This window comes from Pygocentrus nattereri, chromosome 7 (genome assembly GCF_015220715.1).
Source record: "Pygocentrus nattereri isolate fPygNat1 chromosome 7, fPygNat1.pri, whole genome shotgun sequence".
Classification (NCBI taxonomy): Eukaryota; Metazoa; Chordata; class Actinopteri; order Characiformes; family Serrasalmidae; genus Pygocentrus; species Pygocentrus nattereri.
This window is the reverse complement of record NC_051217.1, coordinates 5,214,164-5,239,753: the sequence shown is the minus strand read 5'-3', so window position 1 is coordinate 5,239,753 and position 25,590 is coordinate 5,214,164. Positions and strand designations below refer to the sequence as shown.

The 25,590-nt window shown below is 41.1% G+C and overlaps 1 protein-coding gene across 5 annotated transcripts; it reads right to left on the bottom strand.

The window, feature by feature from the left end:
- Nucleotides 1-1,839: 1,839 nt before the first annotated feature.
- Nucleotides 1,840-25,138, bottom strand: arntl2 (aryl hydrocarbon receptor nuclear translocator-like 2). 5 transcript variants are annotated; one of them, XM_017690396.2, is made up of 18 exons: nucleotides 25,081-25,138; nucleotides 24,738-24,862; nucleotides 13,539-13,668; nucleotides 13,214-13,267; nucleotides 13,086-13,127; nucleotides 10,878-11,035; nucleotides 10,684-10,763; nucleotides 10,272-10,364; nucleotides 9,912-10,029; nucleotides 9,578-9,724; nucleotides 8,595-8,835; nucleotides 7,938-8,044; nucleotides 7,352-7,502; nucleotides 7,105-7,172; nucleotides 6,775-6,889; nucleotides 6,594-6,684; nucleotides 6,396-6,495; nucleotides 1,840-6,249 (listed from the first exon to the last, which is right to left on the bottom strand). In XM_017690396.2, the coding sequence occupies exons 2-18, from the start codon at nucleotides 24,793-24,795 to the stop codon at nucleotides 6,098-6,100; spliced, it is 1,905 nt and encodes a 634-aa protein (XP_017545885.1). In that variant the 5' UTR covers nucleotides 24,796-24,862; nucleotides 25,081-25,138; the 3' UTR covers nucleotides 1,840-6,097. The 5 variants fall into 5 exon arrangements, with proteins under 5 accessions (XP_017545885.1, XP_017545895.1, XP_037395979.1 ...); XM_017690406.2 differs by lacking the exon at nucleotides 25,081-25,138 and adding an exon at nucleotides 15,797-15,857 and having other exon boundaries at nucleotides 24,738-25,048; XM_037540082.1 differs by lacking the exons at nucleotides 24,738-24,862; nucleotides 25,081-25,138 and adding exons at nucleotides 15,797-15,857; nucleotides 24,562-24,683.
- Nucleotides 25,139-25,590: the final 452 nt, after the last annotated feature.

The window sequence follows — 25,590 nt, the reverse complement described above, 5'->3', positions numbered from 1 at the left end:
TAAGTGTTCCCTTTATTTTTTTTGAGCAGTATATATATATATACACACACACACACACACACACACACACACACACACACACATACACACACAGGGGGAAAAAAAGTATATAGTCAGTCACCAATTGTGCAAGTTCTCCCACTTAAAAAGATGAGAGGCCTGACATCATAGGTAGACCTCAACTATGAGAGACAAAATGAGGAAAAGAAATTTTTAGAAATTCACATTTTCTGATTTTTAAAGAATTTATTTGCAAATAATGGTGGAAAATAAGTATTTGGTCAATAACAAAAGTTCATCTCAATACTTTGTTGGCAATGACAGAGGTCAAACATTTTCTGTAAGTCTTTACAAGGTTGGCACACGCCGCTGGTGGTATGCTGGCCCATTCCTCCATGCAGAGCAGTGATGTTTTGGGGCTGTCGGCGGGCAACACAGACTTTCAACTCCCTCCAAAGGTTTTCTATGGGGTTGAGATCTGGAGACTGGCTAGGCCACTCCAGGACCTTGAAATGCTTCTTACGAAGCCACTCCTTTGTTGCCCTGGCAGTGTGCTTGGTATCATTGTCATGCTGAAAGACCCAGCCACGTTTCATCTTCAATGCCCTTGCTGATGGAAAGAGGTTTGCACTCAATCTCACAATTCATGGCCCCATTCATTCTTTCATGTACACGGACCAGTCGTCCTGGTCCCTTTGCAGAGAAACAGCCCCAAAGCATGATGTTGCCACCCCCATGCTTCACAGTTGGCATGGTGTTCTTTGGATGCAACTCAGCATTCACTCTCCTCCAAACACGACGAGTTGTGTTTGTACCAAACAGTTCTACTTTGGTTTCATCTGACCACATGACATTCTCCCAATACTCTTCCAGAACATCCAAATGCTCTCTTGCAAACTTCAGATGTGCTTGTCTGAAGTTTGAAGTGCCCGTCTGGCACTGCAAGATCTGAGTCCCTGGCGGCGTAGTGTGTTAGTGACAGTAGCCTTTGTAATGTTGGTCCCAGCTTTCTGTAGGTCATTCACTAGGTCCCCCCATGTGGTTCTGGGATTTCTGCTCACCGTTCTTGTGATCATTTTGACCCCACGGGCTGAGATCTTGCGTGGAGCCCCTGATCGAGGGAGATTAGCAGTGGTCTTGTAGGTCTTCCATTTTCTGATTATTGCTCCCACAGTAGATTTCTTCACACCAAGTTGCTTGCCTATTGCAGATTCAGTCTTCCCGGCCTGGTGCAGGTCTACAGTCTTGTTTCTGGTGTCCTTCAACAGCTCTTTGGTCTTCACCATAGTGGAGTTTGAAGTGTGACTGTTTGAGGTTGTGGGCAGGTGTCTTTTATACAGATAACGAGGTCAAACAGGTGCCATTAATACAGGTAATGAGTGGAGGACAAAGAAGCCTCTTAAAGAAGTTACAGGTCTGTGACAGCCAGAAATCTTGCTTGTTTGTAGGTGACCAAATACTTATTTTCCACCATTATTTGCAAATAAATTCTTTAAAAATCAGACAATGTGATTTTCTGATTTTTTTCCCCCCTCATTTTGTCTCTCATAGTTGAGGTCTACCCCTGCTGTCAATTACAGGCCTCTCTTAAATGGCACAGTAACCAAAACAGCCTGTTTAATTTTAAGAGATATAGAAGGGCTTGAAAATGGTCATGTAGAAATTGTGGCTGTTTTTGACATGAAGCCTCTGATCTAAGCAGGTTTTTTTTAATTGGTCTCTTTAGTAGATGTGCCATGTAAATTTGACTTTTCTTTTGTTTTCACACCCTTGCCACCTCTTCAGCTTCAGAGTGTAGCCGAGTTAAAAACTGCATGCATGTCAAAGACAATCAGAACGTAAATGAAACTAATGTTTATTTAAGAATCTTTTTACAGGATAGCTCGGAGAGAGACAGCTTCGCTGCCATGAACCAGACCTGTTGACAGCAGCAGCGATGGTGTCATACACTTAAGTGCTTTATAATATAACGGGAAGGAGGATGAAAAAAAAATACAGAGGAGGCTGTGTGGAACTGGCATCGATGAAGTCCCCCTGTTTTCCAACAGCCTCTGCCAAAGGCTTAGACAGAGTGCATGCAGGACGGTGGCCTGCTCATGTCCAACCCACATTCCCCTCACAAGCAGTTCATGGAAGGGAGGAACTGTGGAAACCGCAAATGTAGAAGAAGTCCCCAGTGGATGAACAGTCTACAGTCCACACTAACCACCACTCTCCAAGACAAAAGGAGAAGAAAGAAAAAAACAAAATGACAAAATCCCAGTCTGTCTCATAAGGCAAACAACACCTTTATCTACCACTAACAAAAAAGTAGAAAAAAGCTAAATTAACAGGTACACAAAAAGGCGGCATGCATGGATATCACTGGAAGAAAAGGGAACAAAAAAAAACAAACAAACAAACAAAAAAAAAAAAAACACTAGCATATTTCTATGCAGGCTATTTCAAGATATCTGAAACTGGGGCTAAAAGCAGTAGAAGATAAGGTCTGTGGTTCTAACCTAAGTACAGTACTCAATTTTTGCTTAGTGCCACTGCAGCAGATGACACATATAGTACATACGCACACTGAAAAACAGTGACATTGTGCCAGGGCATGAATGCACACAGTACATAGATTCTAAAGTAAAACAATAACTCAAAGACAGACAATTAATGATTTTTTTTTTGCCTCTCATAGTTATGGCACATGTGTCACAGCTCACTGCTTGTTCGTATGGGTGGAGAGAGCAGCTGTTCCTGTGCTTAAGGCCCCAGCTGACCAATCTAAGCCCTCATTGGCCATCATACCAGGCTGCCAATTGGCTAGTACTCCAAACCGTTAACATGGTATGGAAAATTTGCCTACCCTCTTAGAAACAGATGGTTTCTCAAGGGTTCTTCAACAAAAAAAGGTTATAATGAATACATAAAGAATCTTTTGCTTGATTAAAGTGTTCTTTGCTCACCTTAAAGGGTTCTTCAGCCTGATAGAGGATGTGCTGTAAATGGTTCTATTCAGAGCCTTTTTGACAAGGATTCTATATAGGACCAAAGGGTTCTTCTATTTTTACAAAGTGAAGCTTGTAACAATGGAAGCACCCTTTTAGGTGCTATGTAGAAGAAAAAGGTTCTAAATAGAACCATATAAAAGACATTCTCCATCAACCTGAGGAACCCTTTAAGCATGCAACGGGCTCTATGTAAGACAATTTTCTTTTTTAAAGAACCCTTGAAGAACAATTTTTTTTTTTTTTTTTTTTTTTAAGTGTGTAGTCACAACAGCACTTACAAATGATCCCATGAAATACCAAGCAGGTTTAATGGAAATGCCCTTCCTAAATACTCTCCAGTCCATGTGTTTGGTAAAGCGACGCATGGGGAAGAGAGGGACTGTGGTCAAGCTCAATCATGTCTCAAACAGGCAGGTGGAGCTTCTGGACACATTGGTGGGAAAACATACACGGGAGTCTCGTGGAACTGAGGATGGGACCCTCCTCCCTTCAAGTAGTAGTCTGGATAGCATTTGAAATGATCAACATGAACAAGCACATTTACCAAAACCTCTTCAAAACAAACACACCAATGATACAGAATTACAGGAGATTATTCTAGTACATTAAAGATACACTGCAGCAGAGAACCTGAATTATCCTGTCACTCAAAATGACTTTGGTATGTCAGTAAGAGTCAAACACATGCCAGCGAATAAGGCCATTAGACGCCAACATGTTTTTTTTTTTTAAAACTCAACAGTGCAACTGTGTTGCTGCCAGTTGAGGGAAAGTGAAGTGGGGAAGTGGGGAAAACAGGTCTGTTGCAGAGAGGTCACTATTAATACTTGGAAAAGAGTTTTTAAATTATGTTTCTACCGAACCACAATTGATGGCAGCCAAACTTGGCTAATTACTATTATTTTGCTAGTCAGATATTGCATGTAGGCCATAGCTTAGTCTGTGGAAGGCTCTTACTGATTGTGCGTACTTAGTTGAAAGACTCTGAGCACAGTCACAGCATAGACGTCAGAAATGATCAGTATCCTAATGGGAGCTAATCGGGCAAAGATTAAAAGCATTGAGGATGGAGCTATAGAACAGAGTTCTATTTGAAGTACAAATCTAATGTCTAATGTGCAAATCTAAAGTCTGGTTCTAAAGTAGGATTTTTCCTTTTCCTGTAATCATTTGGAGGCTTTCTTCCTCATTATATATACACACACTACTCACAAAAAGTTAGGGATATTTGGCTTTCGGGTGAAATTTCAGGATGAAACCAAAATGCACTCTAACCTTTACACGTGAACTTAATGTGGCCCTCTCTATACTTCTGAATGCACATGCCCAACTGTTCAATGTTTCAGTACTTTTTGCACAACTTGCAGTGTGGGCAGGTGTGTCTAGTCAATACAGAAATGCCCTACACTTGTGAATGTTACAGTGACAAGCCCATACTACCGAATAACATCATTAATCCAGTCACTGTGCCTCTGCATGAACAACACAGGCCTCATTTCATCTTCTTGGACGACAGTGCTCCAGCTCATCGAGGTCACATCATTAGGGAACATCTGCTGGAGACTGGTGTACCTCAAATGGTCTCTCCAGACCTCAATCCCATAGAAAACCTACGGGATCAGCTGAGTCGCCATGTAGAGGCTCATAACTCTGTACCCCAGAACCTCAATGACCTGAGGGCCGCCCTTCAAGAAGAATGGGATGCAATGCCTCAGCAGACAATGAGTCGACTTGTGAACAGTCATTGTCAAGCTGTAACTGATGCTCAAGTGCACATGACGAGTTGTTAAGACATTGACATTTTTTGTTGGGGTATACCCATCACTGTTGTTGGCTTTTATTTCAATAAATTGTTTGAGATGAGGAAATCACCACTGCATGCTTCTACTTAAATGCCCTACTTTCATGATATATCACTGTAGCGTGAACTTTTTACTTTTTCCATAAATTTCATCCGAAAGCCAAATATCCCTAACTTTTTGTGAGTAGTGTATGTGTCTGTGTGTATATTAATTCTGGTATTTGTTCACAAAAAATACATACTGTACTGCCAACAGAAAGCATTCTAATTTGCAGTAAGACTTGTACATAATGGATGGCAAAGGGTTTCCCATTCAGTTGCTCCCTGAGTGTTCTGGACTGATTTTAATGATTTTTAGCCTTCTCCACTGCTTTTCTCCTATTGTTTATCCGTGTTCTGAAAGAGACCTTCATGGTATGGCATTCAATCACTCAGCTTAGACCTCATTCACTAACTTTTAAAAACACCACTGAATGCAGATCTGCAAGTATAAACCAAGGTCAAATAAAACAAAAGTTCACAGATTTTGAGACCAAAGGAGGTGGGGGGTGGTATTCAGACCCCAATGCCAATTCAGAAGTCCCTGCAAAGTCCTTCTATTTGACAAATGACCACAAGCCTGCCTCTTCATCCCCATGTTGTTCTGGTTCAGCACTCAAACAAACTCTTTCTGCTTACAAGAGCAATAACTGTCAGGCTTCCCTTGACTCCTTAAAGATGTAGGGATCCTGTTAAAAATTTTCAGTGCGGTTTTGCCTTAAAAAGCTCCATACATAGTTCAAGTGAAGAACATCTAAGGACATTACAAAAAAAGTCCCTTCATCCACTGAAGAACAGTGGACCATTTGGGTACTTGCTTTATGGCTTGGCTGAAGCATGCTTTTCTCAGCACAGGAGAGTGGGGCTAACAACTGTCCCTCAACCTGCGTCCTCAGAGAAGAGAAATGCACAGCGGACCAATAAAATCTGGTCTTGTTGCTTAAGGTACTCAGCTTCCTCAAGCAGACCCTTGCTCATCATCCAGCTGGAAGATAGACAGAGAATAAGAAAAAAGGATAAGTGTTTGGAGGTGTCCTTTTCTGTGGATCCCATTCACTTCCACTGAGGAATCATCGGAGGACTTGCTGTATCTTTCACAAGAGCATAAATTAAAAATGTCTAGGAGCCAGAGAATGTAGATGATCTGCCAGCAATGGAAGGTTTGTTTTAAAAACAAAAGACCATCATGAAATAAAAAGTTTCCAAAAAAAAAAAAAAAAAAAAAAAGAAATACGAAAAATAGAAAGACATTGGAGCCGTGAGGTTAGAGAGACCAGTGCATCTCGTCAAAGTCCACAGCCTCGCCCAAGTTGGCGTCAGTCTCAAGCAGGCTCATTATGACGGCCATTGCAGCTTCGTCACTGCTCAGGCTTCCCAGCCCTGGAACCCCCTCAAGATCCAACTGAGAGCTTCCCTCTGCAGATACGACAAAAATAAAGAAATATATGTCTTTTAAAGTTACAAAAACAAATAGTGAGCTAATGGTTAAAAATGAATTACTTCACTACAATGAACAAAGCTGACAGATAAAATCTACACTGATACAATGGAATAGTAGGTACCCAAGACGTTTTCGCCTGCTGCAAAGGGTCCGCTTCGTGCGTCATCCTCAGAGCTTGATTTGCCGGGAATCTCCACATCTGTTGCCTCCCCATTTGGCACCTTGACAACATAGAAAATCATGTAATTAGGCCACTACGAAACCTGCATCACACACAAGTTTGACTTCAAACACGAATATGGTTGTTAGACTGACTCACGTTGCTGCTAGCTTGCGTGAGGGCCAGTGGAGACTTGTCCTGAAGCAGACTGAAGGGGCTGGCATTGCCGCTGGATGGGGAGGAGTTCATCCTAATGAGAATTTTGCAAAAATCACATGCATTTTAAATTTCTATTACGTCATAGAAACACCTGCTAAAATACTGGTAGTCCAAGTCTTACCTATTGAAGTCTAATAACTCATTAGCGATTTGAGTCCCAATGCTTCCAGCATATATCATTGTGCCTGAGGCATTGGAGATCCCTGGGATGATGGGTAGGGACTTCTTACCATCATCTGACGAGGCAAAAACAGTAGAGATTCACTTCAAGAGGACTGAAACAGTCAAACAGTGTTCCTTCATTATAATGAAAATATTATTTGGTGTTGGGAGTTACCAAATATTTCTTCACACAACATGATTAAACAGGATCATATCTCTAAGCTTTAAAACGTTGATTACAGTTTGAATCATCAAATAAATGCAATATCAAACTAAACAAAGTGATCACCTTCAGAGGCCTTGGAATCAACAGGCTGTTCTGACTTGTCCCCTGACCCACCTGGATTACTCTTACCACTATATCAAAACACAAGCATTAAACAACAAACTGTCACCATCTCAATGTTCAGGAAGAAGAACTACTCATTCAGCAGTCGCCTCAAACATAGAAATGCAGCATTTGTGAGACTAAACTTCAGCAAGTCGAGAATTATATTTAATTGTCCTTCTAAGGAAAGGATGAGATTTGTACTCACGATATGACTGTGTTTGTTGACACTATGTATTCTACTTCTTTGGTCCAGGGATTTATAAAACTAAACCACTGACTTTGCAAGGTGACAAAAGAACCGTATTTCGTTTTAAACTTGTAGCAGTTTGTCTCAATCTTCTCTTTACTTCTCAACACTGCAAAGAAAAAAGGTTGATTCACTCATTTACATATAAGTAACAAAAGTCAACAGTTTCTAATTTTAGAAACAGGAACACTGAACACATCAAGCATGCCCAAGGCAGTAAAGTGGACTTACTCTGTTAAACTGGAGCTAACTGCATAAGCAACTAATCGCTGATGAGGATTTGGCATGTGCAGGTGGCACACGCAGATGCCACTTGCCAAAAAAATCTACAACAGCAACTTGCCTGATTTCTCAGAAAAGCTTAACCCAAATCAAATTTAATGGCAACATTAACAGTAAAATGCCCCAATTAGCATGTGATTTTCATCAAACAAATTAGAGGTTGTCGTAGCTTTAACTTTTACTTTTTACTGTGTTAGTGTTTGTGGTCAGAATAGAGTATCGCAGTCCGGAGGCCACTCTGTACTGAACTCTGATCGCTCACCTTTTCGATGTCTCTCTGCCAAATGAGGCAAGTCGTCCTGATGGAAGTATTCATAGCAGGATGTGCCTAGCAGCTCCTGAGGCAGGTAGCCAAGAATGGTGGTGGCTCTAAACAGGTTTTTGTGATTCAGCAAAACACAGTTTTGTGATTCCGCATATAAACATTGCTACATGTTTCATGACATACTGTTCACTCTCCACTCTATATAAAAAAACTAAGCTGCAAAAAACGCTCATTTTGAATTCACTGTTTTTGTGATGTTAACAATAGCCAACACATTTACATACATCTGCCTAATTCTTGAGGATTTTATAAGAAGTTTTTCAGTCCACACTGCTTTTTGAATGAAACACACTACAGGACAACCAATTAGAACTAGAGGTCATTCACATGTATGCTGTTCAAGCGACAAACCAAGGTTGGAAAATGCTCATGTAAAATGATTTAAGCCTGTGTTTGGTATGTACAAACAAACAAAAAGGACAAGTTTGACTCATTTAGTTCCTCATTGTGTCAAAAGGCGTTTGTTTCAAATTGACCAAAGGTCCTGTGTACACCAACTGTTTCCAAACCACAATGCCTAAATTTAAGAGGTATTAAGACAAGGAAGTTACAATGTGTTTTGGAAATATATGAGATAAAACTCCATCTATTTACCGTTGATCCACAAAGGTGAATTTGCCATCCATGGCACAGCGAGTGACAAACTCTGTGGGCTTGACCTTTACTTCTCCATTGGCCTGGGGGACGGTGTGAGGGTGCACACGACCTATGGCCACCAGGCAGCTGAAGTGTGAGCTGTCTTTGTCGGCCTCAGCCTCACCTTCTGTGCAGAGCTGGCTGGTAGGCCAGGTGCGCATGTAGCCGGTGCAGTGAACCGTACAGTATCGCTGAGATTCTGAGATGGGAGAAAGAAATGAAGAAGGGGAAAAAAGTTCACATAACGAGGGCTGTGCGATCACAAATAAAGTCTTACTTTAACCAAAGTTTTTATAATCAATAACCAGGGGAGGTACAACACTCAATAACAGTAACATGTCACATGACTGTGTCTACTACAAAATTTATAAAATATAGACGTCTGGACCAAATCCACCTTGATTAGCATCATAGAGAAATGTAACATTTATTTCTGCAGAGTATAAATGTAATAAAATATATAAAATGTATATATCTCAGTATAGTAGACCAGTGTCACCTAAACATTGTGCTTTTTCTAAGAGTAAGAAATACTTCAAGTATCGGGTAAATCAGTCAAATATAAATCTGTCTAATTAAAAAAAAAAAAAATCCATCAATATGAAATTGATTCCAATATGAATGTGCATCCCTGATTGTAGTACCTCACTAATGTAAAACTAACCCAGGTTTTGAGACCAGTGCCAAAGTATTTTCAGAAAAATCTGAAAATTTCACAAATCTGAGAATTTTGTCCTGTAATAGTCACAAGACTAATGTCTGTAATTGCTCTGGTTAAACAACTAATTTCTCCTGAAGAAAATGTAGACACTTCATGCAATTGTTTTATTGTATAATACAGAAAAGTAAATGTTATACTGTGCAAGAACCAGAGCTCTCTAGGGGGACTTCAATTGTAATTGGTATTCCTGGACCTTAAGGCACAAGTCTGTACTACTTACCTTTCTTTTTGGAAGAGCCTGCCTGGAAGTCCTTTTCTTCTTTAACAGTGACTTTGTTGTACTTCATTCGGCAGAAGAAGGAGCGGCGAGCCCCTGAGCAGAGCCGAGCGGCTCCCACAGGCAAATCTGCCTGCACCTGCAGTCCCGCTGCAGCAGAGATTCACAGTCATACAAGCAAGTATTGGAGATATATATATATATATATATATAAATTACACATACAGCTTAGAAATATATAGCTTACGACATTAATCACTAATGCACAGTTTTTGACCACAAACTGAACACAAAAAAATACAGAAAGCAAAATCAGCTCTAGTTTAAGAGTGTTTACTTTTGGCGTCTATAAGGCGTTCCCGTGGATACAGTTCTGAGGCTGAAAGCTGCTCCTTTACTTTTCCGATGTCCTTGGGGTGAACATAGTCAAACAAGCTCTGACCAATCAGCTCTGGCTAAGAAGCAAAATAACATTTAAATGAGCCAAAGTGTGCCCAATAAACATCCCCAATCCATAAACAACAAAACACACTGTTCTGAGATGTTTGCAACCTGTTCACAAAGCAAACCTAAAGAAAGTGCATGGGACCGTAAAAGTCCAGGACAGTAAGCCATATGACTAATTACAGAATACCACAACCTCTATATAACTTTTTTTTAATTTGCTTTTTTTTTCGTATGAAGAAAAACTGCTCACCCGACTGTAGTTCAGTATCTTCGAGACAGACTCTGAAACAAAGACTATTTTCCCTCTGTCACAACCAACCACAAAGAGGAATCCATCAGCAGCCTAGGCAACAAGATCACTGCAGGTCAAAAGAATGAAAAACATACAGAGAGGAAGAGCAGTTCCACTGCTAAGAACACACAGTTTACATAACGCACTAAAAATGGACAAGCAAAAAAAGAGAAGAATTTGCTGCAAGTGCTGTTTAAAAAGCATCTTGTATATCAGAGCCCGTCTGTTTCACTTGTCTCCAAATATACACTTGGCATTGTCTGAACCGATCTTGGCATTCAGTAGCCGTAAAGCTTTGTGCGCTTTCATTCAGAGAGGTAGGCTTTACACAGCCGTACTGGACCAGCTGCAGTACATATTGCAGGATTACCCTGAGGACAAGGTGCTTGAGTTCATCATCCGGGAGGAATGAAGGCTTGTAATTGGCTTCTGCAAAGGAGCTGGTTGCACCTGGCGAAACAAGAAAATCTGCAGTCAGGAAATGATGCATTGCTCTCAAGTCTTGATTTTAAAAGCAGAGCGATTGATGGGTGTAACCATATGCGCCTGTGGATAGATACCTACCTTTGAGTGATTTGAGGTGTTGCACAGCCATGCGCAGCACAGTGAGTTTGTCGAGCTTGCGGGACATTGGGTTACAGGTGGGAATCATTGCCGACAGCTCATCAATCAGGTTATTCATCTTGTCCCGTCGCCTTTTCTCAATTTGGCTGTGAGGTTCCCTACAAGTAGGGAAGTTGTTTAACACAAAAAAATGGCAGACAAGTAACTCACTTGATTTAACTGCATGAAATTCATGGAACACATGAAGCCCCACTATCCTGACCTTTCCAGCTGAAAAGCTGAAAGTTTAAATGTGCATGACAAACAATTCTAATTGCATCAATGTGAAATACCAAAACTGTTGCCATTTAGATCATTGAGTGAGGTGTGCAAATGTAAAACAAATGTGTTAATGTACCACTCTTTAAATTTCATGTCAACAATCTACTATACACACACAAAAATAGAAAATAGAACATGAGAACATGTATTTGAGATGCCTAAACACTATACAGCCAAAAGTATTCACTCCTCTCCCTTCACCTACATATGAAACTGAGTGACATCCCAATCTTAATCCATAGGGTTTAATATGATGTCAACCCACCCTTTGCAGCTATAACAGCCTCAACTCTTCTGGGAAGGCTTTCCACAAGGTTTAGGAGTGTTTTCAGGGAATTTTTGTCTATTCTTTCAGAAGCACATTTGTGAGTTAAGACACTGATGTTGGACGAGAAGGCCTGGCTCGCAGTCTCCGGGCTAATTCACCCCAAAGGTTTTCTAGGTGTTGAGGGCAGGACTCTGTGCAGGCCAGTCAAGTTCTTCCACACCAAACTTGCTCATCCATGTCTTTATGGACCTTACTTTGTGCACTGGTGCACAGGCATGTTGGAACAGGAAGGGGCCGTGCCCAAACTGTTCTCACAAAGTTGGGAGCACGAAATTGTCCAAAATCTCTTGGAGCTGAAGCTTTAAGAGTTCCTTTCACTGGAACTAAGGTGGCCGAGCCCAACTCCTGAAAAACAACCCCACATCATGATCCCCCTTCCACCAAACTTTACACTTGGCACAATACAGTCAGACAAGTACTGTTCTCCTGGCAACCGCCAAACCCAGACTCGTCCATCGGATTACCAGATGGAGAAGCGGGATTTGTCACTCCAGAGAGACACGTCTCCACTGCTCTAGAGTCCAGTGGCAGCGCTTTACACCTCTGCACTTGATGCTTTGAGTTGCACTTGGTGATGTAAGGCATGGATGCAGCTGCTCGGCCATGGGAACCCATTCCATGAAGCTCTGTACGCTGTTCTTGAGCTGATCTGAAGGCCATATGAAGTTTGGATGTCTGTGGCAATTGACTCTGCAGAAAGTTGGCGACCTCTGCGCACTATGCGCTTCAGCATCGGCTGACCCTGCTCTGCCTGCCACGTCGGAGCTGAGTTGCTGTCACTCCCAATCGCTTCCACTTTGTAATAATACCACTGACAGTTGACTGCGGAATATTCAGTAGCGAGGAAATTTCACAACTGGACAAAAGCACTGGTGGAATCCTACCAAGGTATCACAATGGAACTCATTGAGCTCCTGAGAGCGACCCATTCACCTGTGGCCATGGAAGTGATTAGAACACCGGAGTTCAATAATTTGGATGGGTGAGTGAATACTTTTGGAAATATAGTGTATACGTCTTTCCATATTTAGTGTGCCCTCTTTTTCCCCTTCACTGCTTCCCATTCTTTTTTTGTGAGACATGCTTTCGGTTTTTCAAAGAAATCTGCAGGGATATTTTTTCACACCTCTAAAGTTCCATCCTAGAAGCTGGTTGCTTTTTCTGCTTCTCACGAACCAAGTTATAACACTCAGTGATGCTGAGGTCTGGACTCTGGGGTGGTCAGTCCATTGTTCTGAGAACTGGCAGCTTCTTTGTTTTGTTCATCTTTGTCTTTCTTTTTTTTTTAGTTATGACATCTTGACAGCTACACATTCTTTCAGACCTTCTCACAGTGGAAGGATGGACAGAAACATCTGTTGGTTTTTCCCTATCTGAAGCAAGAGAGGACCTTTGCACAGTATTTATTTAATTAGGCATGTATGTGTGTATATATGTGTATGCATGTATGTATGTCTGCCTGGAGCTCTGTAACAGGCATAAAAGTACACTGAACATCAGATCAGAAGACAACAAGAAGCAAACATGGTTAAAAAAGAGATGAGGAATTGTTTTAGTACCTGAAACACTTAATTTTCACATGTTGATCATCCCCTTCTGACCTAAAAGCAGAAACACTCCATGACATTAAAAACAACAGTAGAAGCATGTAGGAGAGACATTTTGAATGTCATCACAGATCGAGTACCTTTCATGTTCATCCTCCATATCCTCATCCAGCATCGATGCAGATTTTGTTTCCCTGGAGACAAAGTGGTATAGTGATTGAGTGATGAACAAAGCCAAAAAAATGAGGCTAGGCTTCACTCTCAGAGCACTAATACAAACCACACATATTTCTTAGCATTCTGCATGTTCTGCTCTAATACATAAAACCCAGAAACTCTAAAGTACATTTCATTCAGATTTACTTTGCATTCTCTTTAAAACAAAAACTCACTATTGAGGTCATCTTTATACATGATAAAATATATCAAATATACACACATAAACAAATAAAACTATGCACTCACTTGTTGTCCATGCTACCCTTTCGTTTCCTCGGCAGCTCCATGCCAGAGGCCATGCCAGCGGCTGAAGGGGGGGTCACCAGACTGGAAATGGAGACAGAGTGACTCTGGAGTCTGTCCTCCAACGCATCCCCTGAAACACAACCAACCACCCACCAAGAGGGATTTTAAGGGTGCTTGTAGTTCAGGTTCCCTTGTTCCAGACCAAAGCAGAAAATAACACATGGTTGTAATTCGGTCTTAGTTTGCTTAGCGTTCACACTGACATTTATCGCTAAACCAAAAGATGTCATCAAATGTCACATGAGCAAAATGCAACAACTAACTGGGCAAATTTCATGATGTACAGTAACTGCAATAACGTTCACTTAACTTTCTGAATCACGTTCTTTGTTCTATCTGGCCTGTTTGGTTGTTTTATTTTATCTGTTTTGTGATATTAGAGCGATAAGCCAAAAGAGTCCCTGCGTTACTCTGGTTTTGCACATCACAAATCGGAGCAAAATCCCTGTAACGCAGCCTCAAATGGCTGCTTTTACAACAAAGAGAAACCTTGGCAAATCATTGGTGTGTGCAGTCAAAAATGTATATTGAGTGCTTTATAATGACAGCCTTGGTTCAAAACCAAAACTATGCAGTAATTACTGATTCAGAGCTAATGAAGAGATGACAGAACACATGCATGTGTCAAAACACCATTAGAAAATCCTTGTACAAAGGATGGATTGTTCTCTCCTTAGTCTGTTTAGATGTCTTCAATCTGTATTGTGTTCATGTCAAAAAAAAAACAAAACAAAACAAAACAAAAAAACCAATTTGTCTCGAAGTCAGACAGACATGCTTAGAAGGACTCGCATGAACAGTGCAATCGTACCGGGGTTAACTTTAATTGAACCAAACCTGCCAAGTCTACACACCCTAAATCTTTAGGAGACTTGATGGAAAAATGAATGTTTCTGATGAAAAGGTTACTTCAACTTAGATAGATGTTTAGGTATTTTGGTCTTTAATCCAGACAGAGCTTTAACTGTTCATAAACGCTAGGTCAGTAAAGCTCTAATGAACATGCTCTAGAATGGGTCTGCATAAAGTGGTTTCATCTGCTTACGCCTGATAATTGGTTAAAACACACAGCTCCAAGATGTATGACATGTTTGCCTTTTGAGTGCTGTGCAGAAGTTTATTTAATTTATTAATTGCATTTATTTAATTTCTTGTCAAAACAGCCAATATTACAAGTTCTTAATGTTCAGGAAAAAAAATGTAATAGAAAATTATACTCCAGTGTTAACAATTAAATATGACCTTCACCATTTTGTGTGTCCATCCTTTGCCTTTATAACAGCTTCCATTCTTGTCAGGAGATTTGCTTTCAGTTTTTCCAATGAAATGTACAGGGACATTTTTCCACACCTCTCAGAAGTTGCATTTTCTGCTTTTCATAATCCAAGCAATCCCTGACACATTCAATGATGTTGAGGTCTAGGTGGCTAGTCCATCGTTTTAAGGACACCAGGATCTTTTGTTTGCTGTTTCTCAGCTTCTTGACAGCTGCACAGCACCGAGTTGTCTTCTCACAGTAGAAGGATGGATTTTTTTTTTTTTTAAGTACATTTTTTTCAGGTGGTGACCATTTTGGTGGTCTACCAGTCCTTACATTGTTGTCAGGAGTCACATTTTCTCTTCTCTTCTCTTCTCAAATGAATTCTACTTTTGGAAAACGGCTTTTTTACTTATATTCCATTGACTCTCACTCATGTCTAATGACCTCGTAAATATCTCCTTGTACAAAATGGCCATTTTGCCGGAAATTAAATAAATGTTCAATAATAAATAAATAAATGTCTCCAATGTTTGCACAGTACTGTATATTCTCTTTTACAGGCAGCTTGGATAGTGTAACAGAATCCTTCTTGCTTAATATAACACACTTCTGAGTGAAATCAAATATTTGGGTGGGAAATAATTGAGGGTGGGACAAGAGTTCATCCTTCAGGGTTTGATTAGATTGCAGAAACCAGCAGAATCTGTCTGTTTTGCAGGAAAAAACAGACCGTCAAAGATTCTTCAAAAGAGTTATGCAACATTTTTCTACAATTTCTGAAACATGACTCATTATTTGTTGAAAGCATGATTTTAATATGCATTTTTTTAAATGTTAAGACATAGGAGGCTACCGAAGAGCAAGAGAAAAGACATCAGCAATAAATATGTTAATAAATATTGGTAATAATATGTTAATAAATATAGGTAAAATAAACCTGTGCTTGTCAATCCGTCATTAGCTGGCTCGTCTCACAGCACCACAGCATGGCGGAAAACCTTAGAAAACAGTGCAGATATTGCCAGATATATGAACTACCACACTAATGTTAACATGAACTGAAATAACTCATTAAATAGTGAGTATTTTTACAACTGGTCCAAAAAACAAAACAACAGATTAAAGTGAGGATAACAAAGGAGGTTACATGGAGTTGCATGTATTTAGAGCCAGAAGCGAAGGTGATTACAGGTGTTTTCGCTCGATGATTGGTCAGGATAGTGGGAGGGGGAAGAAAAACATGCTTTCATCTTTCATCAGTTAGTATCATTTTTTTCCTTTCGATAGTACACGGTGACACAACCAAACATCAAAAGGCATTTATAGATTCAGGCAAATAGCCACTACACTTCAATCAAAGAATACAGAGAATTAAAATGTTTGTATTTTGAAAGATATGGCAATGGAATGCGCTTAAAATAACCAAGCAAATGAACTAACAAGTTAAAAAAGGTCCATTTTGATTTCAGGTTGACTTGAAAACAAATGTAAAATACATTTAAAAGGTTAATCGTTTAAAAAGTTAATCAATTTGTCCAGCTTAACAACAAAGAATGTGCTGAAAGGAACCCAAACAGCACCTACACCTATTCCCACTACTGGAACCAGGGCATGGATGAAATGCAAGCATGTACACAAAGACCATGAAGTTCTCCAAAAAACATCCCCCCCAAAAAAAAGAGGAACACTGCACAACTGCAGGTCTAAATAACAGACTAGGAAACACTTATAAAAGCTCATGATGAAATTTAATACGAAGGCTTAAAACCCAGAAACCCAGTTTTGCACATGGACCTTAAAAGGCGACACTTGAACATGGATGAAAACGTTCATATAAGAAATTGTCATGTCACACACACTTAGTAAGCACATGTAGGTTACCTTTCTGTGTTTAGAGGCCTGTTATCACAGTATGGCCAACCTAGTTCAACAAGAGGCTTCAATACTCTTTCATGTTCTCTTTTCACTGTTCTTAACTCTTTACTGCAGACAGACAGACAGACAGACAGACAGACAGACAGCACAGCACAGCACACAAATAAAAGATCATTTGTTGCCTGACCAATGGCCTTCAGTACTAACAGGACCTAATGACAGTACATGCTTAAACAAATCATTCGTTTCTTTTCTCTATTTAAGCCACAGGTTGTAAAGATGACAACAGAGGTGAGACCAGAACATTATTACACAGTCACAGGCTTAAAAAAGCTTCAGTATTATTTAGATTTCATAAACAATCTTCATTAGTGATGCACTGATCATGAATGTTTATGGCTGCTTCCAATTTATTCACAGTCCAATTGGTCAATATTCAATTTTTTTCTTTTAACGTGAAAGGAAAAAAAAAAAACATTTTTATTAGCCCAAGTCACAATATGAATAATATTTTGCTCTTTATTGAGATATTGACATTTTTAATTCTTAAACAAAATCGGTTTCTTATTTAAATAACTTAAATAAATGTGTTGAAAGTAGGAGCAGGTATCTAGCAAGGAATAATGCCTATTTATATCATTTCTGCAGGTCTAACAGCAGCATTTAAACACTGCATGAATGAACTTACTTGACTCGCATTATTTACATCAAAATATTTAAAGACAGGTCGCCAAAATAAAAAGAAAAATTTAGCTGCCATTCTGCCATTCATATCTTTGGAGCAAAATTCTGTCCATCTTCCCATCTTAGCTGATTTAGATCATGGTTTTTTGAGTTGCCAGGATTAAACTGGTGTATAATCTTGAAAATCACTGACTACAAATTACCTTCTTGGTCAACTGGCAAAGCTTAGCAGTTTGGATGATGTTTTAAACATTTTAAATTCTCCTACCGGGCTCTCTAACAGTAAGAAACACATTTATGCATGTTTCGCCATAAAAGATTCTTGTACATGTCCTTCAAACATCAAATGTATCATTTTTCTATTATAAGCAATTCCCATTCCAGGTCAGATAAGTCCAACACCAGAAAATTGGGTAATTACTAGATTACTAATCTAGCCGATAGTGACAGCAAAAAAAAAACATGAGCAAACACACCCCCTCCCCTGCAGGCACTTGAGCTTGCTATGCCAACTTTTTCTTCTCATAATAAAGTGACTGACAACAAATGGACATTGCACCTTGCATGACACGGCCATTCAGTAAAACACTCTGAGCCTCCAATCCCATTCATAAAGAGATACACCTGGTCTGTGTGAGAAGCCAGGTGGCAGCTGCTGTTCTAAGCCTCTAAGCATGTTGATTTGCCCCTGAACTACTCCTACACATCTCCAGGGTACTATGTGTACACGTGTGTGTGTGTGTGTGTGTGTGTACACAAGGGTGGCCAAACTCATGCCACAATGGATCGGGCCAGGCCAAACCCAGCTCACGTCCCTGGCTCCTATATTTAAAACTGTTCCACAGGCCCAGTGACCTAAATAGTCATTAACAGATCAGCAACAACCTGATTTTTAATCCTGGGCTCTGGAGTGAAGATGTGTAGCAGGATTACTGAGCTTTACAAGGGGATGTTGTGACCACACCTTGCATTGATCTACCTCTCCCTCTCTCCCAGTTAGCAAAGTCACTTACACACATATGACCTGCATTTCAGCGCTGCCACATGATGATAACTGAGTGACGTCATTTGCTCGAGAGAGAGCTGTTCCACTGATAACTGAGTGAACAACGAACAGAGATATTTTCCAGGATATATGTACATAAACGCAAGATATAACAGGTTTGTATTTGCCCAACTATCAACAAATCCCCAAATTTTTTTTACTTTCTCAGTAAGTCATGGATAGAATGCATTTTTTTCTAACTTAAATCAAAAGGACAGGGATAAAAGGACTCGTCAAAAACATTTAAATGGTTTGGGTTAAGACTGTGCAGCCAAAGCCTTAAGAGCTTTTGCAAAGCCTCCAAAGATTTTAGGCAAAATACTACTATTACATAGGCAATTATATTTTTCAGAAATGTTAACAGAAAACCCTGTTACAATCATACCCTTACTCTATTATCCTCCCTGTACGGATATACAATAATCAGAACCATACCAATATTATGAGACGGCTTCTTCTTTCGGCTGCTCCCTTTAGGGGTCGCCACAGCGGATCATCTGCCTCCATCTTGCCCTATCCACTGCCTCCTCTACTTTCACACCAACCATCTCCATGTCCACCTTCACTACATCCATAAACCTTCTCTGAGGTCTACCTTTTCTCCTTCTACCCTGCAGCTTCATCTCCAACATTCTTTGACCAATATATCCACTATTCCTCCTCAACACATGTCCAAACCATCTCAACCTGGCCTCTCTGGCTTTATCTCCAAACTGCTCCACCTTCACTGTCCCTCTGATCTGCTCATTTCTAATCTTGTCCCGCCTTGTCACTCCTAACGAAAATCTCAGCATCTTCTCTGCCACGTCCAGCTCAGCCTCAGCCAGTCTCCAAACCATACATCATAGCAGGACGCACTACTGTCTTGTAAACCTTCCCTTTCACTCTTGCTGCTATCCTTCTGTCACACATCAGCCCTGACACCCGTCTCCACCCACTCCATCCTGCCTGCACCCTTTTCTTCACCTCTTTTCTACACTGTCCATTGCTCTGGATGGTTGACCCAAGATATTTGAAGTCATCCACCTTTACGACCTCTACTCCTTGCATCTTCACCAATATTATGAGACATTTGCTTTAAAAAAAAATCTGCACCAGTCAGGTGTTTAGATTTGACCTATATTTCAAACCTTTATTTAAAGATAAAGACAAGAGCAGAATATTTATGCAACACTGAGCTAATGTGCTTAAATCTCTGAAGGTTACAAAATCCAGCATTTGTAACAGTAACAAATGCTAATCCAGCAAAACGTATGTCCAATTTCTACTTTCCAAAAATGTATATATGTATATACATTGATACGGAAAAACTCAGGATATTGGCATTGCCCCAAAGTCCTCATATCAGTGCATCACAATGTCCAGTTTTCTGGGAGTTTAGCTACACTTCATAGTACCAATTTCCAGAACGTACTGACTTGTCAGAATGGAGTGTGCAGTTAAGTACAATCCATCCCAGTTTTGAAAACTGGCCATTCCATAAAATTAATAATCGTGGGATTCATGTTGGGGCTGAATGACCTACGAACAGTGCCTGGCACAAGTTCAGAAAGCTCTTATATGCCATGAGAAAGCTCTGATGAAAAAAAAAGAGGATAGAAGAGACTGCTCTAAAAAGAATCTGTGATAATGCAGAAAAGTGGGACTCTTTTCATAACTTTCAAGTTGTATGGAGCAAAGGCTATTTTCCATGACCTAGCTCGATGTTGGCACTACTTTATGCATGTCCTAGCCAATTTACTGTTTCAAGGCTGCTCCAATTTTTTTGGGCACTTACTCTTTGAGAGCAGATCACTCCAAGTCCATGTCACTGACGTAACAACTAGCTGACACGCTGCTCCATTAGTTATTGTTACAATGCATGCAAACCTATTCAGAGAAAGCACAAATAACCACTAACACATAAGTGGTTGGATATCTGGATACAATTTTACAGTTTGGTATTTGGATACAACATGTAACTTATTATAATCCACTACAAAGCTACATTTTACACTTTTAGTTTAGAATTTGACTGAAATAATCAGAACACAACAAAACTCTGATAAAAATTAAACCAACACATGTGAGTTTGACGTCCAAGCTGGTCATGCCAAAAATGTACATTTTTCAAATATTCGCCAACAGGATGTTTTACTACCACATTGATGGCAGCACTGTTTAATTGCAATACACACACACACATACACATACATACATACATACATACACATATATATATATATATATATATATATATATATATATATATATATATATATATATATATATACACAAAATTTTATATAATGTATATAATATAAAAATATATTTGATTTATATATATATATATATATATATATATATATATATATATATATATATATATATATATATATATATATATATAAAATATATTTTTGATTTTGATATATATATGCATGTGTGTGTGTGTGTGTTGTGTTTAATGTAAGTCAATGGAACTAGACTTTTTTCCAAGTAATTTTTGGCTGTTGTACAGACCACATAAAGGGCAACAGGCTCCTGGAACTGGAAAATTGCACTTTCAAATTGCACCATCGACCCCAAAAAAACTATTTCAGATTTCAGTCATGCTAAAATCACAGTCCTCCTTATTCTTGGTGAACAGAGATCAAGTTTTAGATGTTCAGGACGAGACAGGAACATAATGAGACAAATACAGTGTGTGTATTCAGTAACTCAATTTCCTGTCTCATTGTTCTGCATTAGCCATAATATGATTTCCCTGCACTTAAGGTCTAGAAAATATACACACGGCAGCGTCACAGTGTACACAGTTCACATCTATTCTGGAAGACAAAGAATAACATAGCATCTCCTCTGCTGTCTCAATTCATATCTTTCATCTTTCATGACCGGGACACTTGTTTACGTATGCTATCCTTTACATACATGCACAGCAAGGACGCCACCCACTAAAGCCTGTCATCTTGGGAATTCAATGGCGCTTTCACAGGCTGTTCTACACACACAGAAGTATGTATGGAGGTAAAAGAACACCACAGGTCAAGTGACTATATCTCCCCCCAACCCCCACCAAAAGCAGATCAGCTGACACCTGAAAGAACTTTAAACAAAGTGGGTTTGGAACAAACTTGAACCTTAATGAACCAGGGCCTTTGCTTCGCTGCCTTTAAGGAATAACTGGTGGACGGTGTGTGGACTCCCTGCAGTCTGTGATCACGTTGTGCCAACCTGTCCTTCAACTCTGTCCATCAGCATGTGCTCATGCAGAGCAAAGCAGACGGTGAGGCAACAGCAAGCTGCTAAATATACACACATGCAAAAGAGTAGCAATATACCCCAATTCCATTGACCTACTTTTGATACAAACTTTCCCTTTAAATTTATGACCTTCACAGTGCCAATTACTCCGAGGTGGGTACAAGGAGCCTGCGGCATTCAAATGATATGTTTTCTCTTCTGTTTTCTGCATCAAATTATTTGCTTAAGCACATATATGTGCAAGTGATTAACTAACCTAATAATACAAGAGCGCTGCTTCACAAAAAATTCAGGGGCTGAACGCTCACTTAATGCTGGAAGACAAAAGAAAATCCTCCCGTGGCGCCAACCAAAAGGTATTTCTGTAGTTACAGTAGGTTTCAGAATTTCTTACCTCACAAACATCAAAGAGCAGACGGCGAGCTCTCCCATTTAAACTGAGACACAATTTTGTTGTGTACTTTTCATTTTCAAGACTTCCGCTTACTAAATTTCTTCAAGAAATAAGACATCCAGACACGTGACTACATAATAGTAATATATACCACATCTACTACAAAGTGAAGTGGTGATATGACACTCAGTTACTCAAAGCTACATAAAAGGAAACAATAAAAAACTCCCTTGTTTAAAGGCAGTTATTTTAGTCAACCAGGTACTATTTACTATTTTTTTTTGTTTGCCGTCAGAACATCTTGTATCTCAATTTTTGCTGTTTTGCCGTGTCACTGCATCTCTAACACTGAATAATACAGCAGGCTTCTCTTGGCACAGGAATGAAGAAACCTATGACAATGAACGTTTTGAGGTCCGTCATGTTCACGTCTGTTTATTGACTGATTAACTGACTGTATAACTCTGGTGTTTACAACACTCTCTGCTCTGATTTATGACTGCATACAAAAGCCAGAAGCATCGACTGGCTATCTCTGGGGGGTGGGGGGGGGGTCGTTGGGCAAAACCAACAGAAATAGCTTAAAATCCTGCTTGCGTCCGGAGGACGGACAGCATATTTTCTCAAAAACAGCAGTCGTGTGAACATGCACACAGCGCCACAGACTTGTCTCACTGGAGCTTTTTCCCCACTATGCTATATTCCACCTCCACAGGCGCTCCAAAAAAACATGCCCATGCTAGTCATTTCAGCCATTTCTTTTTTAAAAATCTGATGAAATTAAGAGAGTTAAGGATCAAAATTGAATTTGCAGCCTAAGAAACTCTAAAGAGGCACAAAGGGCTTTTGAATTCCGAGTCGAGAGCGAGGCAGATTCAGTCTGTGCATTACTCTGAGCCCCACTCCACAGAGCAGTCAGGACAAATGTTTATCTCTATTATCTAGTGGCACAACATCTTTCCTTAATATCGATTTAATATCGATTTAAATTTAACTACAGTACAAATGTTCTTTTTGACCAACGCTTTAGACTTGACAGGTAAAATTAAGCGTTTCTATGCATATGTGGGTCTGCTGGTCCCTCTGAAGGCTGAAGAGACCCCTCTTCCACCTCAGCCACGTTTACAGCACTGCATTTCTCAAGGGTTCACCACACAGCCCCGTGTCTTACCAGCCGACTGCTGTTAAAATGAATAAACACTTGTGAGAGACGTTTAAACGCGCGTCTAACGCCGTTTTCCTGAGCAGGTTTTCGGCGGAACGTGAAGGCTCGTTTTCTGACGCTGAAGATGAGGAGGGCATCACGGCGATGGCCTACAAGGGTGCCGAGTTTGACCTAGATATTATACAACCGGCACAGTGCCGGATCCCGTTCACGCACTGAATGCACAGCAGATATGGCACCGTTACAAGCGGATACGACGGAAAACGAAGCGGGCACATCAGGCACCTGCACCGAGATCAGATCTGACATTTTACACATTTTAGTCAATTCGCTTCTGCTCAAGAAACAGAAAGAGAAAGAACAGCCCCATCTGAACCGCACTGTATTTACCCTCACGCTGCTAATCACACCTCCCACCACCACAACAACAACAAAGAACCGACCTCTCTTATTTTCTCAACTTCCCACAGCCTGAAAATACACCCGATTTTGCGAAAGAGACTCTGGTCCAACTGACTTCACTTCGCCTTTCTCCACAGCCGCTGACATCTGATTATCACAACAGAGCGGATTTAGTTTGAGCCCTCAGTGACTGATAACTTCTACAGGCCCGCAGATCCTACATGTCAGTGTGTGCAAGTTCACTTAGAGCGGTTTAAAGGCGAAACCAGCAGCCAAACACCAGCCGCACGTTTCGTAAGACCGCGGAGCCGATGTAGGTTAAGGACTGATATCAAAGGTTAATAAACAACATCCCCCTTCACTCAGTAACGGCGGAGACCAGCCCGCGGCGATTCACTCCGAACCGACACACATCTCGGGGCTGAAAATGCTAAGCTTACTAGTTAATGAGGTGAGGAGACTCTGCCGTTGTTTTGGTCTGAGGTCCGAGCCGAGCTATTATTATTATCATCATCATCATTATTCACGGCACTGTAGAGCTCCTCTCCAGCCAGTCACACTCAGTAGTGGCTTCTTTAGGAATCATTTTCACACAAAAATTCGGCTGGGTCCGGATGCTAGCTAACCCACAAAACACACGATAATTCCGTTAGCATAGCCACTTCAGTCGCCTCATTGTCGGGCCTCGCCGAACAAACAAATGCAAATTCAGACAACATTCAGCCTGAAATGCTCCGACACACGGCCGAGGGATCGAGGGGGCTTTAAATTCACCACAGCAACATGTTGCTCGTAGTCCGGTGTCCAAAACGGGCCAACGGGGCCGGTTCTGCCGGCAACGTCCAGCGCGAAATCTTCGACTACGAGAGTTTGCTCTACTGAACTACTGACCTAGTTTCGCTGTGAACGCGAGTCCGCGGAGCCGAGAGCGCAGAGCACCGGCAGCTCCCTCTCCTCCGTCACACACACACTCACACTCACACACACACTGACTGAGGGTCTCTCTGCTGCTGCAGCCCAGGAGACACACTCACTCACCGTCCACCCTCATCGTCCGAAAGCCTTACCTGTCTCTTCCCCAGTCGGTCTGTCACCGCCGCCGGCCGCTGCACTGCTCGCCGACATGGCTGGAGCCGGTCCGCCGGGGCCCAGCACTCCACCGCATGTGGAGAAAGGCGGCGGGTAGTAACGGCTGGAGAGGGAGAGAGAGGTGAGAGGGGGGCGGGGGTGGACTGCAAAACGTTGTATAATTGACTTTATTATTTTTTTCCTCCTTTCAACTAAGTGAGTCGGGAGGAGGGGGGACAGGGCTGAGCACAGAAACGTGCGAGCGCGCCGCGCGGCGTAATCAGGACACGCAGAGGTGGAGATCCGGGAAAACGCGGAAGACGACGACGTGTCTCCACCTACCGCCATGAACGCAGCCTCCCTTCTCCGCGCTTCCCCTCACGTTACTCACCCCGCGAAGTCACGCGATATGTTATGCAAGCAGAGAAAAATGCGGTCATTGGGCCGCGGTCCAATATGCGTGCTTGTGTTCTAAGTAGAACGCTTAGCGAGGGCGTGCATTTCTGCCCGCTGATTGGCAGGCCGGCGCACGCTCGCCTTCTAACTAGAGCACTAAGCTAGGGCGTGGAATTCAAAGCAGGCTGTGTTCTAATTGGCGGCCACAGTTGTGCGCACTAGCTAGGCATTCTCTGTGTGGACCGCAAAGCACCCGTTGTGTGTTTTTTTGGCATGCCAGAATTCTACATATTCGCAAGCGTCTAGTTCTTGTCAGGACAGAAGTGTGCGGGCTGTAGGCTGTACGGCAGGACGTTGGTGTTCATTTAAAACACTACAAAGAACGCAAGTACTCAAGTGTTCTCTTTGGGTCACAAGCTCTAAGCATGCTAGTTAGGACACAAGTACGCTTATTGG

Bases quoted from the DNA above. Each gene is read 5' to 3' on its own strand.
- arntl2 (XM_017690396.2), bottom strand. From the start codon at position 24,795: ATGTCGGCGAGCAGTGCAGCGGCCGGCGGCGGTGACAGACCGACTGGG. The intron at 11,036-13,085 runs GTACTAAAACAA...CCCTACTTGTAG, and splicing joins GTGAAAATTAAGTGTTTCAG to GGAACCTCACAGCCAAATTG. The intron at 9,725-9,911 runs GTAAACACTCTT...TCTCTGCTGCAG, and splicing joins ACGCCTTATAGACGCCAAAA to CGGGACTGCAGGTGCAGGCA.